Below are 14,559 nucleotides of genomic sequence, written 5' to 3'. Positions count from 1 at the left end.
GACATCTTGGAATGTGAAGTCAAGTGGGCCTTAGAAAGCATCACTACGAACAAAGCTAGTGGTGGTGATGGAATTCCAGTTGAGCTATTTCAAATCTTGAAAGATGATGTTGTGAAAGTGCTGCACTCAATATGCCAGCAAATTTGGAAAACTCAGCAGTGGCCACAGGACTGGAAAAGGTCAGTCTTCATTCCAATCCCAAAGAAAGGCAATGCCAAAGAATGCTCAAACTACTGCACAGTTGCACTCATCTCACACGCTAGTAAAGTCATGCTCAAAACTCTCCAGATCAAATTGCCAACATCCGCTGGATCATCAAAAAAGCAAGAGAGTTCCAGAAAAACATCTATTTCTGCTTCATTGACTATGCCAAAGCCTTTGACTGTGTGGATCACAATAAACTGTGGAACATTCTGAAAGAGATGGGAATACCAGACCACCTGACCTGCCTCTTGAGAAACCTGTATACAGGTCAGAAAGCAACAGTTAGAACTGGACATGGAACAACCGACTGGTTCCAAATAGGAAAAGGAGTACGTCAAGGCTGTATCTTGTCACCTTGCTTATTTAACTTATATGCAGAGTACATCATGAGGAACACTGGGCTGGAAGAAGCACAAGCTGGAATCAAGATTGCTGGGAGAAATATCAATAATCTCAGATATGCAGATGACACTACCCTTATGGCAGAAAATGAAGAGGAACTCAAAAGCCTCTTGATGAAAGTGAAAGGGGAGAGTGAAAAGGTTGACTTGAAGCTCAACATTCAGAAAACAAAGATCATGGCATCTGGTCCCATCACTTCATGGGAAATAGATGGGAAAACAGTGGAGACGGTGTCAGACTTTATTTTTTGGGGCTCAAAATCACTGCAGATGCTGATTGCAGCCATGAAATTAAAAGACACTTACTCCTTGGAAGGAAAGTTATGACCAACCTTGATAATATATTAAAAAGCAGAGACATTACTTTGCCAACCAAGGTCCGTCTAGTCAAGTCTATGGTTTTTCCCGTGGTCATGTATGGATGTGAGAGTTGGACTGTGAAGAAAGCTGATCGCCAAAGAGTTGATGCTTTTGAACTGTGGTGTTGGAGAAGACTCTTGAGAGTCCCTTGTACCACAAGGAGATCCAACCAGTCCATTCTAAGGGAGATCGATCCTGGGTGTTCATTGGAAGGACTTATGCTAAAGCTGAGACTGCAATACTTTGGCCACCTCATGCGACGAGTTGACTCACTGGAAAAGACTGTGATGCTGGGAAAGGTTGGGGGCGGGAGGAGAAGGGGACGACCGAGAATGAGATGGCTGGATGGCATCACCAACTCTGTGGACTTGAGTTTGAGTGAACTCCGGGAGTTGGTGATGGACAGGAAGGCCTGGCATGCTGTGATTCATGGGGTCGCGGAGAGTCGGACACGACTGGAGCGACTGAACTGAACTGAACTGAACTGAACTGAAAGTTGAAACAATAGGGCACTGAATAGTAACACAAAAGCACAAAAGTATAAAGTTTGCAGATATAGGTAAATATATAGATGAATCCAGAATACCACAGTAATGTAGAGGTGGTGCATAAACCACCATTACCTCTAGTATAGAAATTCAAAGATAAACTGACAAATCTTTACCTAGATTATCTAAAAAAGAGAGTGAAAGCAGGGACTTCCCTGGTAGTCCAGTGGTTCCAGATTCTGCGCTTCCAATACAGGGGGCATGTGTTTGATCCCTGGTCAGGGAACAAAGATCCCACATACCACGCAGCCAAAACACAACAAATAAATAAATGGATGAAAAGATGTACAAGAAAGTCTCACTCCAAATAACAAGTGCTATTTATTTAAAAATTTTTAATTAAAAAAGAGAAAATTCAAATGAAAAACAATCAGAAGTGAAGATGAGACATTACAACTGATACCACAGGAATACAAAAAAAGTTGAAGCAACTACTGTGACATCAACAAATTGTATAGCATAGAAGAAATGGATAGACAAGCTATTAGGACTGAATCATGAAGAAACAGAAAATCTCACAAACCAAAAACGATAAGGTTGTCAAATCAGTAATCAAAACCCAACAACGAAAAAAGCCTAGAACCAGATGACTTCACTGATGAATTCCACAGACATTTAAGGATTAGAAACATTGCCAATCTTTCTCAAACTCTTTTGAACATATTAAATTTATCAATGCAATATACCACATTATTAAAATGAAAAGCAAAAATCAACACAATAGATGTAGAAAAAGCATTTGACAAAATTAGAAATTCTTTCTTGATAAAAACACTTCTATATTACTCAGCATAATAGTGTGATATATGACAAACCCACAGTTAACATCATACTTAGAGGTGACAGTTTGAAAGCTTTTCCTCTAGGATCAGGAAAAATATAAGATTGCCCCCTCTTACAACTGCTATTCAACATAGTATTGAGGGTCCAGTCTACAACTATCTCTCAGTAAAAAGAAAATGTGTCCAAAGGAAAGTTCAGTTCAGTCGCTCAGTCATGTCCGACCCGACTCTTTGCGACCCCATGAATAAAAGCATGCCAGGCCTCTCTGTCCATCACCAGCTCCCGGAGTTCACTCAAACTCACGTCCATCGAGTCGGTTATGCCATCCAGTCATCTCATTCTCTGTCGTCCCCTTCTTCTCCTGCCCCCAATCCCTCCCAGCATCAGAGTCTTTTCCAGTGAGTCAACTCTTCGCATGAGGTGGCCAGGGTATTAAGGAATAAGTAAAAACTGTCTGCTTTCACATCTTACGATCTTATGTATGGAAAGCCCTAAAGACCCTACTAAAAACCTAGAACCAGTGAATTCAGTAAAGTTGTAGGATATAAAGTCAACATAAAAAATGAGACATTACAATTGAAAGTGATCTATGACAACTCCACAGCTAACATTGTACTCAAAGGTGACAGATCAAAAGATGACAGATCAAAAGATTTTTCTCTAGGATCAGGAACAATAAGAATGCCCACTCTTACCACTCCTATTCACTATAGTACTGGAATCCTAGCCCCAGCAGCCTCTCAGTGGCAACCCACTCCAGTATTCTTGCTTGGAAAAAACATGGACAGAAAAGACTGATGGGCTACAGACCCTAGGGTTGTAGAGTTAGACACGACTGAGCACTCATGCACACACAAAGGAAAAGGAAGAAGCAAAAAAGTCTGTTTACACATGCTATGATCTTATATATGGAAAACCCTAAAGACCCTACTAAAAACTGTTAGAACTAATCAGTGAATTCAGTAAAGTTGCAGGATATGAAGTCAACATAAAAAATGATTTGCATTTCTGTACATTAAAAACAAACTCTTTGAAAAAGAAATAAAGAAAACAATCCCATTTTTCTCATAATAAAATGATGAAATGCTTAGGAATAAAGTTAACCAGTGAAATGAAAGTGTTGTATACTGATCTCTTAAAGACGCTGATGAAAATAATTAATAAGGCATGAATAAATGAAAAGCTATTTAGTGTCCATGAATCAGAAGTATTAATACTATTATTATGTCCATAATATCCAAAGCAGTCTGTAGAGTCATTGTAATTCTATCAAATTCTATCAAATTCTAATGGCATCTCTTACAGAAATACAAAAAATAATTCTAAAAATCCACATGTATTTATAAAAAGACCCCAAATACCCAAAGAAGTCCCAAGAAGAATGAAAAATGCTAAACACATTAAAATTTCTGATTTCAAATCATATTACAAAGCTAAGATATCAAAAGAATATTGTACTGGCATAAAAACAAACACATAAACCAATGCAACAGAATTCAGAGCCCAGCAATAAACCCATACATATAATATCAACTAATATTTGACAAGGGAGCCAATAATACTTAATGGAGAAGGATAGTCTCTTCAATAAATAGTGTTAGGAAAATTACAAATTCACATGCAAAAGAATGAAACAGGACCCCTATCTTTACCACTCACAAAAGTTAACTTTAAGTGGATTAAAGACTTCAGTGGAAGACCTGAAAGCATAAAACTACTAGAATAAAACTTAGAGAAAACACTCCTTGAGAATGGTTTTGGCAATGTGATTTTTTTAATGTAACACCAAAAGCACAGCAATGAAATCAAAAGTAAACTAATGGGACTACATCAAAGTAAAAAGCTTTTCTGCACAGCAAAACAAGTATGAAAGGAAACCTACAAAGTATGAGAAAATATTTCCAAACCATATTTCTTATAAAGGGTTAATATCCAAAATATGTAGAGAACTCATACAATGCAATAAAAAGTAAAGCAACCTGGGTAAAAGTGGGCAGAGGAACTGAACTGACATTTCTCCCAAAAGACATGCAAATGGCCAACAAGTGCATAAAATGTTCTCAACATTACCATTTGCCAGGAAAATGGAGATCAAAATCACAAAGCACACATTAGAATGACTGCCATCAAAAGTCAAGAAATAACAAGGGTTGACTGGGATGTGGACAAAAGGGAACACTTAAACACTATTGGTGTGAATGTAAACTTCTACAGTCACTATGTAAAACAGTGTGGAAACTCCTCTATATATTAAAAATAGAACTACCATATGATCCAGCATTGCTACTTCTGAATGAAATGAAAACAGAATATCATAGAGGTTTCTGTACTTCATGTTTATTGCAGCATTTTTCACAATATCTAAGATATGGAGACAAACTAAGTCTCCATCAACTGTTGAATTGATAAAGAAAAAATAAACATACACGCAGAGAGTTGACCCTTGAACAACATGTGGATGGAGCACTGACCTCTATCCCACCTGGCCACAGTTGAAAGTCCATGCATAACTTTACAGTTGGCCTTCCACATCTGCAGTTACATGGTCCAGGATCCAACCAAGCATGAATCATGTGGTACTGTAGCAAGTACTTACTGGAAAATATCCACATATCAGTGGACCAATGAGTTCAAACCCATGTTGTTCAAGTGTCTACTGTATATACATCACTTTAAGTTCAGCACTTGACTGATATACACATACACACACACAATGGAATACTATTCAGCCATGAGAGGAAGTAAATCCTTGTATTTGTTACCACTGAATGGGTAGTGAGCATATTATGCTTAGTGAAATAAGACAGACAAGACAAATACTATATGAAATCACTTATATGTGGAATCTGAAAAAAAAAACAAAAAACAACTAACACATAGAAACAGAGTAGAAGGATGGTTTCTAGGGGCAAGAGGTTGGGGAAATAAGGAGATGCTGCTAATGATGGGACTTGATGGAGGTGCTAGACAAGCTATGGTAGTAATCTATTGCAATATATGAGTATATAAAATCAACATATTGTATACTTTAAACTTACACAGTATCAATTATATTTCAATGAAGCTGGGGGAAAATATTGAGTGTAGACCACATCCATTCAGGAAGTTGATTTTTTAAAAACCTGGATATGTAGGTGTAGTTACAGCAACCACGTAGGGAAAATGTATGGTTCTGTAGAAAATTATGCACTATCTATATAGTTCACCCTTCTGTATTATGGGAGATATTTTGCAACTTTTTCATTTTTCAACAATAGACAGCAACACAAAATAATTCTTGTCTCTAGACATACAAACTCTGTTCTGTAGAGATTCAGTTGACTTTCCTAGCTAGTTTTGCCTTCATTTGCACATTCATATCAACATTTTTTCACTCTAAATAAATTTGTATTTTTCCACCCTTGTCCTATAACATGGTTGGAATACTCTGTTACTACTTGTTGTAACTTATTTTCTCATTAATGAGTTATATAATATTTTTAACTTGTGTTCATTTAAAAAAAGTAAAGAAGATTGGTCAATAGGTATCTGAAACAATGCTAACATCACTAATCATTAAGTTTTGTGCTGGTCTCAGCTTATCAATAACCAATGGTGTGGTTGGACCAGCTCTTGTGTTCATATTTTGACTGTGGAGGCTCTTCAAAAATCAGAAATATTAAATACATTTACTATATTACCCAGAAGTCCCATTTATGAAGAACTGAACTGATTTGGGATCTCAAATAGATATAGCCATGGGGTGGAAAGAACCTAAATATCCCTCAATAATTAGCAAAAGGGCAAATATGTAAATACACACACTGGAGTACTATTCAGTCATAAACATGAAAGAAATCTTGTCACATACTACAATATGGATGACCCATGAGCATATTTTGCTAAGTAGAAAAGTCAGAAGCATATTTTGCTAAGTAGAAAAGTCAGAAAGGACCAATGTTGCTATTCCACTTAGATGAAGTAGCCAAAGAAGTCAAACTCACAGAAGTAGAAAGTAGATTGCTGGTTAGCAGGGCCTTGGGGAAAGGAAATGGAGAGTTCAATGGGTAGAGAGTATCAGTCATGAAGGATGAAAGTTCTAGAGGCCTACTGTATGATTATAGTTAATAATACTGTCCTGCAAAAAATAATATGTTAAGAGGATAGATCTTATGCTATATGTTGTTTACTATAAAAATATTTTTAAGTGTTGCAAAGAAATGGTAGGGCATGGAACAAAAGGAACATGTGTACTTATTGGTTCCTATGGCAAGTTCCTTTATATTCTAGACTTGTAAGGTTAAAATTAAGTTTATTTTACTTTATAGGTAGAGGGTGATTTTGAAAACTTTGGGAAATTTCTTCATCTATATGTGATTCACATGAAATCTGATTTTCAGTCTTTAATTCTGAAGAAAAAAAATTAAAACAGCGGAATTTGTAATACAAGCTGAAAAATCAGTCATTATGACAAATATTTTGTGCCTGGTAGTGGGAAGTAAATAATTACCATAAATTTGTTATCAAAATCCAATGATGGAGCAAAGTTTGGTTAACTGAAAACAGAGTCAAATTCTAGTTAGAGAAGACAGGGTAAACAGGTATTGATTAGGTTGAAATCTAGTTTAAAAAATTTTCATATTAATCACTTGGTTTGGTGTGTTGTGCTGAATATGTGTAGCATATATTTTTTCACAATATAAGTATAGTGAGTATTGAGTAACAAGAAATAATTGGTACTGATGTCTTTAAATAGTGCTGCCTTTACAGAGAGGGCTTCCCAGGTGGAGCTAGTGGTAAAGAGCCTTCCGGCCAATGCAGGAGACTTAAGAGGGAGACACAGGTCTGATCCCTGGGTTAGGAAGATCCTCTGGAGGAGGGGACAGCAACAGACTCCAGTATTCTTGCAAGGAGAATCCTATGGATAGAGGAGCATAGTGGGCTACAGTCCATAAGGTCACAAAGTGTCAGATATGACCAAAGGGACTTAGCATGCACTCATGCCTTTATAGAGAACTCATGATTGAGAACTGCACTGAGATAGATATTCCTAATGGACTGAAATCATAGATGATATAACTATTGGCCAGAACATCAGGCCTGGGTCCTGGAATAACTGTCAGATGTGTCTGTGAGACTGAATATAAGAATATAGTTCAATTAAGTAAACGCATATGACACTGTTTCATGCTCCATAAAGGCATGAGGAGGTCATTCCCACCCTGTCTACTTAAGTATTCCCTGGTGAAATGCTCTAAAACAGACAACCACATTTATGATACAGGAAAATCACTGCTTTCTCTTTCATGAAATGATTCAAAACTATTCTTAGTGATTTCTGATATTAAAACAGAGCTCAGAAGACCGTACGAATAAATGACCTTTTGTAACCACACAGTATGTGTAATCCTAGACGTCCACACGCAGCAAGCATAGATACACAAAAGCCCACTTGGTTCTCTGCTTCAAGCCTCCTTTCCTCCACATGAGGGCTGACAGTCATGACCCATAGGAAAGATGTGGCCCGTCCTGAAATGCTTCCAAGGGGCATCATTGGAGAGAGAGACTATTAAGGATAGAGCTATTACAGAGCATAGAACTGCTCACCATTGGTTTTTCTCAACTCCTCCACCAGGCAGCGGGCTTCCTCTTGAACTCGGTCCTCAATGCTCCTCTTCCCCATCCCAAAATTTCTCAGGGTCATGAGGGAGAAGCGCCGCATCTCTTTCCATGTCTTCCCATTGCTGAAAAGGATTCCTGCCAGGAAGGGAAACAGAAACTAGAAGGGAGGTCCTAGGGAAGGAGAAGTAAGCTGACACTTGGCAGCCTCCCATATGGACCAAGTTCTGCTGGAGAGCTCTTCAAATTCCTGTTTGCATCCTGCCCACTCCCATTGCCAATGCTTAACACATACCATTTATTATATTAGCTTTTTCAGCCAATGGAAATGCGCCTCTTCCAGAAAACTCCTCTGCCTTATCAATCAGGGCTTCTTTCACTGCTTCATATCCATGCAAGACCACGACGGGCTTCATGCCAAAATACACAGTGAACACAGGGCCGTAGACTTTTGAGAGCTGTGAAGGGAGGTGCACATAATAGCAAAATAAGTCAATATTTGAAACTATATTGTGCCTGAGGCAGAATGTATTATCATCCTACTATTATGCTTTCATTCTGCCACATACAGCCTAAATATTTCTGAATTTAATACATAAGTATGATGGTAATTGTTACTGCTTCCATTTCTGTCTGTTATGCTAGACAATGGCTCAAGTAACTGGTACCCAGATTACAATTAATTCTCATATCAGCACCTTCAGCAGGTTTATTTGCTCGGCATATAAATAAGGAGTTCAGTTCAGTCGCTCAGTTGTATCTGACTCTCCGCGACCCCATGAATCACAGCACGCCAGGCCTCCCTGTCCATCATCAACTCCTGGAGTTCACTCAAACTCATGTCCACAGAGTCGGTGATGCCATCAGGCCATCTCATTCTCTGTCGTCCCCTTCTCCTCCTCCCCCCAACCTTTCCTAGCATCAGAGTCTTTTCCAGTGAGTCAACTCGTCGCATGAGGTGGCCAAAATATTGCAGCTTCAGCTTTAGAATCAGTCCTTCAGTGATCAATGCAAAGAAATAGAGGAAAACAGCAGAATAGGAAAAACAAGAGATCTCTTCAAGAAAATTAGAGATTCCAAGGGAACATTTCATGCAAAGATGGGCTCGATAACGGACAGAAATGGTATGGACCTAATAGAAGCAGAAGATATTAAGAAGAGGTGGCAAGAATACACAGAAGAACTGTACAAAAAAGATCTTCATGACCAAGATAGTCACGATAACGTGATCACTGACCTAGAGCCAGACATCTTGGAATGTGAAGTCAAGTGTGCCTTAGAAAGCATCACTACGAACAAAGCTAGTGGAGGTGATGGAATTCCAGTTGAGCTATTTCAAATAAAGAGTACATCATGAGAAATGCCAGGCTGGATGAAGCACAAGCTTGAATCAAGATTGTCAGGAGAAACATCAATAACCTCAGATATGCAATGACACCACCTTTATGGCAGAAAGCAAAGAGGAACTAAAGAGCCTCTTGATGAAAGTGAAAGAGGAGAGTGAAAAAGCTGGCTTAAAATTCAACATTCATGGCATCCAGTTCCATCACTTCCTGGCAAATAGATGGGGAAACAATGACAGATTTTATTTTCTTGGGCTCCAAAATCACTGCAGATGGTGACTGCAGCAATGAAATTAACAGATGCTTACTCCTTGGAAGAAAGGCTATGACCAACCTAGACAGCATATTAAAAAGCAGAGACATTACTCTGATGACATAAGTCTGTCTAGTCAAAGCTATTGGTTTTCCAGTAGTTATGTATGGATGTGAGAGTTGGACCACAAAGAAGGCTGACAGCTAAAGAATTGATGCTTTTGAACTGTAGTGTTGGAGAAGACTCTTCAGAGTCCCTTGGACTGCAAAGAGACCAAATCAGTCAATCCTAAATGAAATCAACCCTGAATATTCATTGGAAGGACTGATACTGAAGCTGAAGCTCCAATGCTTTGGCCACCTGATGTGAAGAGGTGACTCATTTGAAAAGATCCTGATGCTGGGAAAGATTGAAGGCAGGGGAGAAGGGGATGGCAGAGGACAAGATGGTTGGATGGCATCACTGACTCAATGGACATATGTGAGTTTGAACAATCCCCGGCAGATGGTGATTGCCTTGCATGCTGCAGTCCACGGAATCGCAAAGAGTCGTACATGACTGAGCAACTGAACACCAACAACAAAATATAAGGAAACAGGTTGGGGAATTCCATTTCCTTTCCAGCGTCCCATGGCTACTACATAGAAGATTTAAATTTGAAACCCTTATTCACCTTCTGATCCTTAAGAAGCAATGCATCAATCCCTGAGGCCCACCTTTAAACCATCACCTAGCTGACTGCTTCAGAACCAAGTGTAGGGTTCTTCCAATGGGAATTCATATCCCCTAGCCCTATGATGAATACTAGAATTCCATATTTTAAAAAATGAATTCAGATAACTCTAATGCCCAGCTTAGTTTGAGATCCACTGGTGTCACTAATACAGAAGGGGAGGAAGCATCGTAGAGGCAGTGCCAGGACATGCATGTGTCATGGAGGAACAATATCTTCCATCCTGCAGTATTTACAGGGTACAGACAGGAGCTTCCTGAAGAATCCAAATGAGTGCTTCTGCCGCCAGTGGGACCCTGACTGGTGAGTTCTTTCTCTCATTCACTCATGCTTGTACTGAACGCAGAGGTATTTCTTTAATACCAAGCACAATGTACTTCTTGAGAAAAGTTATATTTTCATGGCCATCTGAACAAAACACACAGCTTATATAGTAAAAGACTTTTGCAAGGAAATCTCTAATCACAAAACACTTATCATTTACTTTCAGTCCCAAATCACAGCAAATGGCTGTGAAACAAAGGGAAGTAACACTTGCAGCTTTTGCCACTTTATTATTTTGATTCTATTACATGTGCATGTGCAAAGACAAATATTCCTCTGCTCACAAAACACATTACTTCGTTTCTCTACTTATGACAATGACAGGCCAGAAAAGACAACAGAAATACCAGAATTTACAGGGAGTAATTTGCTGATCTGTTTTAACAATGTGCCCAGGACTTCCCTGGTGGTCCAGTGGTTAAGAGTTCACTTGCTGATGAAAGTTCAATCCCTGGTGTAGGAAGATTCCTTATGCCAAAGGGCAACTAAGCCTGTTTTCCACAACTCCTGAGTCCATGTGCCCTAGAACCCATGCTTTACAACAAGAGAAGCCACCACAATGAGAAGTCTGTACAGCGCAAATAGAGAATAGCTCCAATCTGCCACAACTCAAGAAAGCTTGTGCACAGCAAGGAAGACCCAGTGCACTCAAAAATAAATAAATACCAACTGAAAAGTAAAATAAAAAAAATAATGTGGCCAGAGAAATATAAACTATTTTTAAAATTGAACTTAATTTACTTACCCTTTTCAAGCCACTGGAGGAGAATAAAATCTACTTACATTGGTTAAAGATTTGCTGATGTTCTTAACATCTAACTGTAGGATGTTTCCAAGAATTGGGAGAGGAGTGGGGCCTGGTGGGAGCTTCCCTTTCCCAGAGCTCTGTTTCCAGAGTGAGAGGAGAAGCAGACAGGAGAGACAGAGCACCAGGACCACAGCCAGATCCATTGATGCCTTCTCTTCTTACTCAGACGACTGTGAGCTTGAAATCTAAGTCCCTGATGATTCAACACGAGTCTCTCTGAGGATTAAATATATGAATCAATCACATCCACTTTATACTCTATTCTGAGTGGACTTTGGCCACTGATAAAGGTGAAATCAAAGTGTCCTTTAGTCTTGTTTTCCCTCTGTACTGTAATGACTTTGGAGATTGTCATTTACTTGTACTGGGCTGGGATACACGTTTGATAATTAAAAAAAAATTTTTTTCCACCGTGCAGTTAGGATTGAGAACCACTGAAATAAATAATCTGATGCCAAAAAACAGCTCAAAATTCTGGATTCAAGTCAATGATCAGTTGTAAATTTATGACTTTGAAGATAATCAGTATATTCTATGCCATTTTAATTTATTTATTTATTACCAAATTAAACAAGTTTATTGGAGTATACTTGATTTACAAATGTTAGTTTCAAGTATACAGCAAAGTGAATAGGTTATACATATACATTTATCCACTCTTTTTATCCTTTAGATTATTTTCCCATATAGGCAATTATAGAATATTGAGTAGACCTGTGCTATACAGTAAGTCCTAGTTAGTTATCTATTTTTTTATTTTTAAATGTTTTAATCCTTTAAATTATGAAAGTATGATACCACATTTACAGGCGACTCGGAAAATATAGAACAAATTTGCATATAGGTTCCGCTGTGTATTGTAATTATTTAAGTAGATAAATTACAGTTTTTAGTTGGAGTTTCAATATCAAATTCTCAAAAATTAATAGAATGAATAGAAAGAAAAGTACAAGTATACAGTAGATCTGAAAAGCACTATGAACCAATTCAACATAGATTTATACAATTTTCACACAATAGCAGGATACATATTCTATTCAAGTTCCCATATACTATAAACCAGGAGACAGTGGAACATATCCAGGGACATAAAACAAGGTGCAAAAATTTCATGATCTAACGCTGGGCTGGAAGAAGCACCAGCTGGAATCAAGATTGCTGGGAGAAATATCAATAACCTCAGATATGCAGATGACACCACCCTTATGGCAGAAAGTGAAGAGGAACTCAAAAGCCTCTTGATGAAAGTGAAAGAGGAGAGTGAAGAGTTTGGCTTGAAGCTCAACATTCAGAAAACGAAGATCATGGCATCTGGTCCCATCACTTCATGGAAAATAGATGGGGAAACAGTGGAAACAGTGTCAGACTTTATTTTTTGAGCTCCAAAATCACTACAGATGGTGATTGCAGCCATGAAATTAAAAGATGCTTATTCCTTGGAAGGAAAGTTATGACCGACCAAGATAGCATATTAAAAAGCAGAGACATTACTTTGCCAACAAAGGTCTGTCTAGTCAAGGCTATGGTTTTTCCCGTGGTCATGTATGGATGTGAGAGTTGGACTGTGAAGAAAGTTGAGTGCCAAAGAATTGATGCTTTTGAACTGTGGTGCTGGAGAAGACTCTTGAGAGTCCCTTGGACTTCAAGGAGATCCAACCAGTCCATTCTAAAGGAGATCAACCCTGGGTGTTCATTGGAAGGACTGATGCTAAAGCTGAAACTCCAATACTTTGGCCACCTCATGAGACGAGTTGACTCACTGGAAAAGAGTCTGATGCTGGGAAATGTTGGGGGTGGGAGGAGACTGGGACGACAGAGAATGAGGTGGCTGGATGGCATCACCGACTCGATGGACATGAGTTTGAGTGAACTCCGGGAGTTGGTGATGGACAGGGAGACCTGGCGTGCTGTGATTCATGGGGTTGCAAAGAGTTGGACATGACTGAGCGACTGAACTGAACTGAACTGAACTGAAAGATACTGAAATCATACAGAGTGTGTTCTTTTACCACTGTGGATTATGTCAGAAATCAATATCAAAAGATATTTTAAAATAGCCCACATATTATCAAGTGCAATGTGACATTTATCAAGACAGATCCTTGACTTAGCCATTGAAAACCTTAAAAAGGTTAAAAGAAAAAGCACAGAGGGTGATTGAAGAGAAGAAAGCATCTAAATGAGAAGTTAATATCAAGGATATTTTTAAAACTCCAGATATCTGGAAATTAAATATCCCCTTTTAAATGATGGATATATCTAAGAAGTCATAACAAGGAAAATCAGAAAATGTTTGTAATGGAATAAAAATGAAAAAAGCATTTATCAGAATTTGCTGCATGCAGCTGAAGCAGCTCAAGGCAACTAAATACAATGTGGAATCTTGAATAAGGCATGAAAACAAACAAGGGACACTAGCATAAAATTTTGTGAAAATTGAACAAAATCTGTGCTTTAGTTAATACTGTGCTGTGCTACATTGAGTTTTGCTGAGTTGCTCAGTCATGTCCGAGTTGCTTTTTGATTCCACAGACTGCAGCCTACCAGGTTCCTCTCTGTCCATGGGGATTCTCTAGGCAAGAATACTGGAGTGGGTTGCCATGCCCTTCTCCAGGGGATCTTCACAATCCAGGTGTCAAACCCAGGACTGCTGGCAGATTCTCTACTGTCTGAGCCATCAGGGAAGCACAAGAATACTGGAGTGGGTAGCCTATCTCCAGCAGATCTACTCAACCCAGGAAAGAACTGGGGTCTCCTGCACTGCAGGAGGAATCGTGCCAGCTGAGCTACCAGGGAAGCCAGTTAATACTGTACCACATGTTAATTTCCTGTTTTGTGTTGTTTTTACAACATAGTATCTCTTTACTATTTTTCAGAATTAGATTAGAAGTTTCAAGTTTCATTCAAAATTTTTTAAAAATCACTAAGATAATAAACTTTCTAGACTTTCAGCAGTAATACTTGATGCCAGAATAAATGGAATTATATCAAAGGTTTGAGAGAATATAAATTAGAATTCTGGCATTCTATTCATATGCAGTAAAACAAGTGGAACCAAAATGTCATACATTTTTTAGCTAAGCAAAAATTCATAAGTTTTCTAAAATATATATATTTTATTATACATATATTAATGAAAGTTTTTCTGCTACACTTGATAAAGGTTTGAGAAAGAACAGCAACAAAAAGAGACAGAGAAATTGG

General features: G+C 38.4%; 1 protein-coding gene across 3 annotated transcripts in view; it reads right to left on the bottom strand.

The window, feature by feature from the left end:
- LOC129555972 (cytochrome P450 2C42-like) overlaps positions 1 to 11,498 on the bottom strand; it is a 37,088-nt gene extending 25,590 nt beyond the window's left edge. For 2 of the 3 annotated variants that reach the window (XM_055425933.2, XM_088842511.1), the window contains exons 1-3: positions 11,331 to 11,498; positions 8,190 to 8,352; positions 7,883 to 8,032 (exon numbers count right to left, since the gene is read on the bottom strand). In XM_055425933.2, coding sequence (XP_055281908.2) covers positions 7,883 to 8,032; positions 8,190 to 8,352; positions 11,331 to 11,498 — 481 coding nt within the window. Of the gene's footprint in view, positions 1 to 7,882; positions 8,033 to 8,183; positions 8,353 to 11,330 lie in introns of all 3 variants that reach the window. The other variant, XM_088842510.1, reaches the window with a different exon arrangement.
- Between the last annotated feature and the right edge of the window lie 3,061 nt (positions 11,499 to 14,559).

This window comes from Moschus berezovskii, chromosome 12, assembly GCF_049115385.1.
Source record: "Moschus berezovskii isolate FMDL1 chromosome 12, NW_MosBer_1.0, whole genome shotgun sequence".
NCBI lineage: Eukaryota > Metazoa > Chordata > Mammalia > Artiodactyla > Moschidae > Moschus > Moschus berezovskii.
Note: the sequence above shows the minus strand (reverse complement) of the source record. Positions and strands in the feature narration are given on the sequence as shown.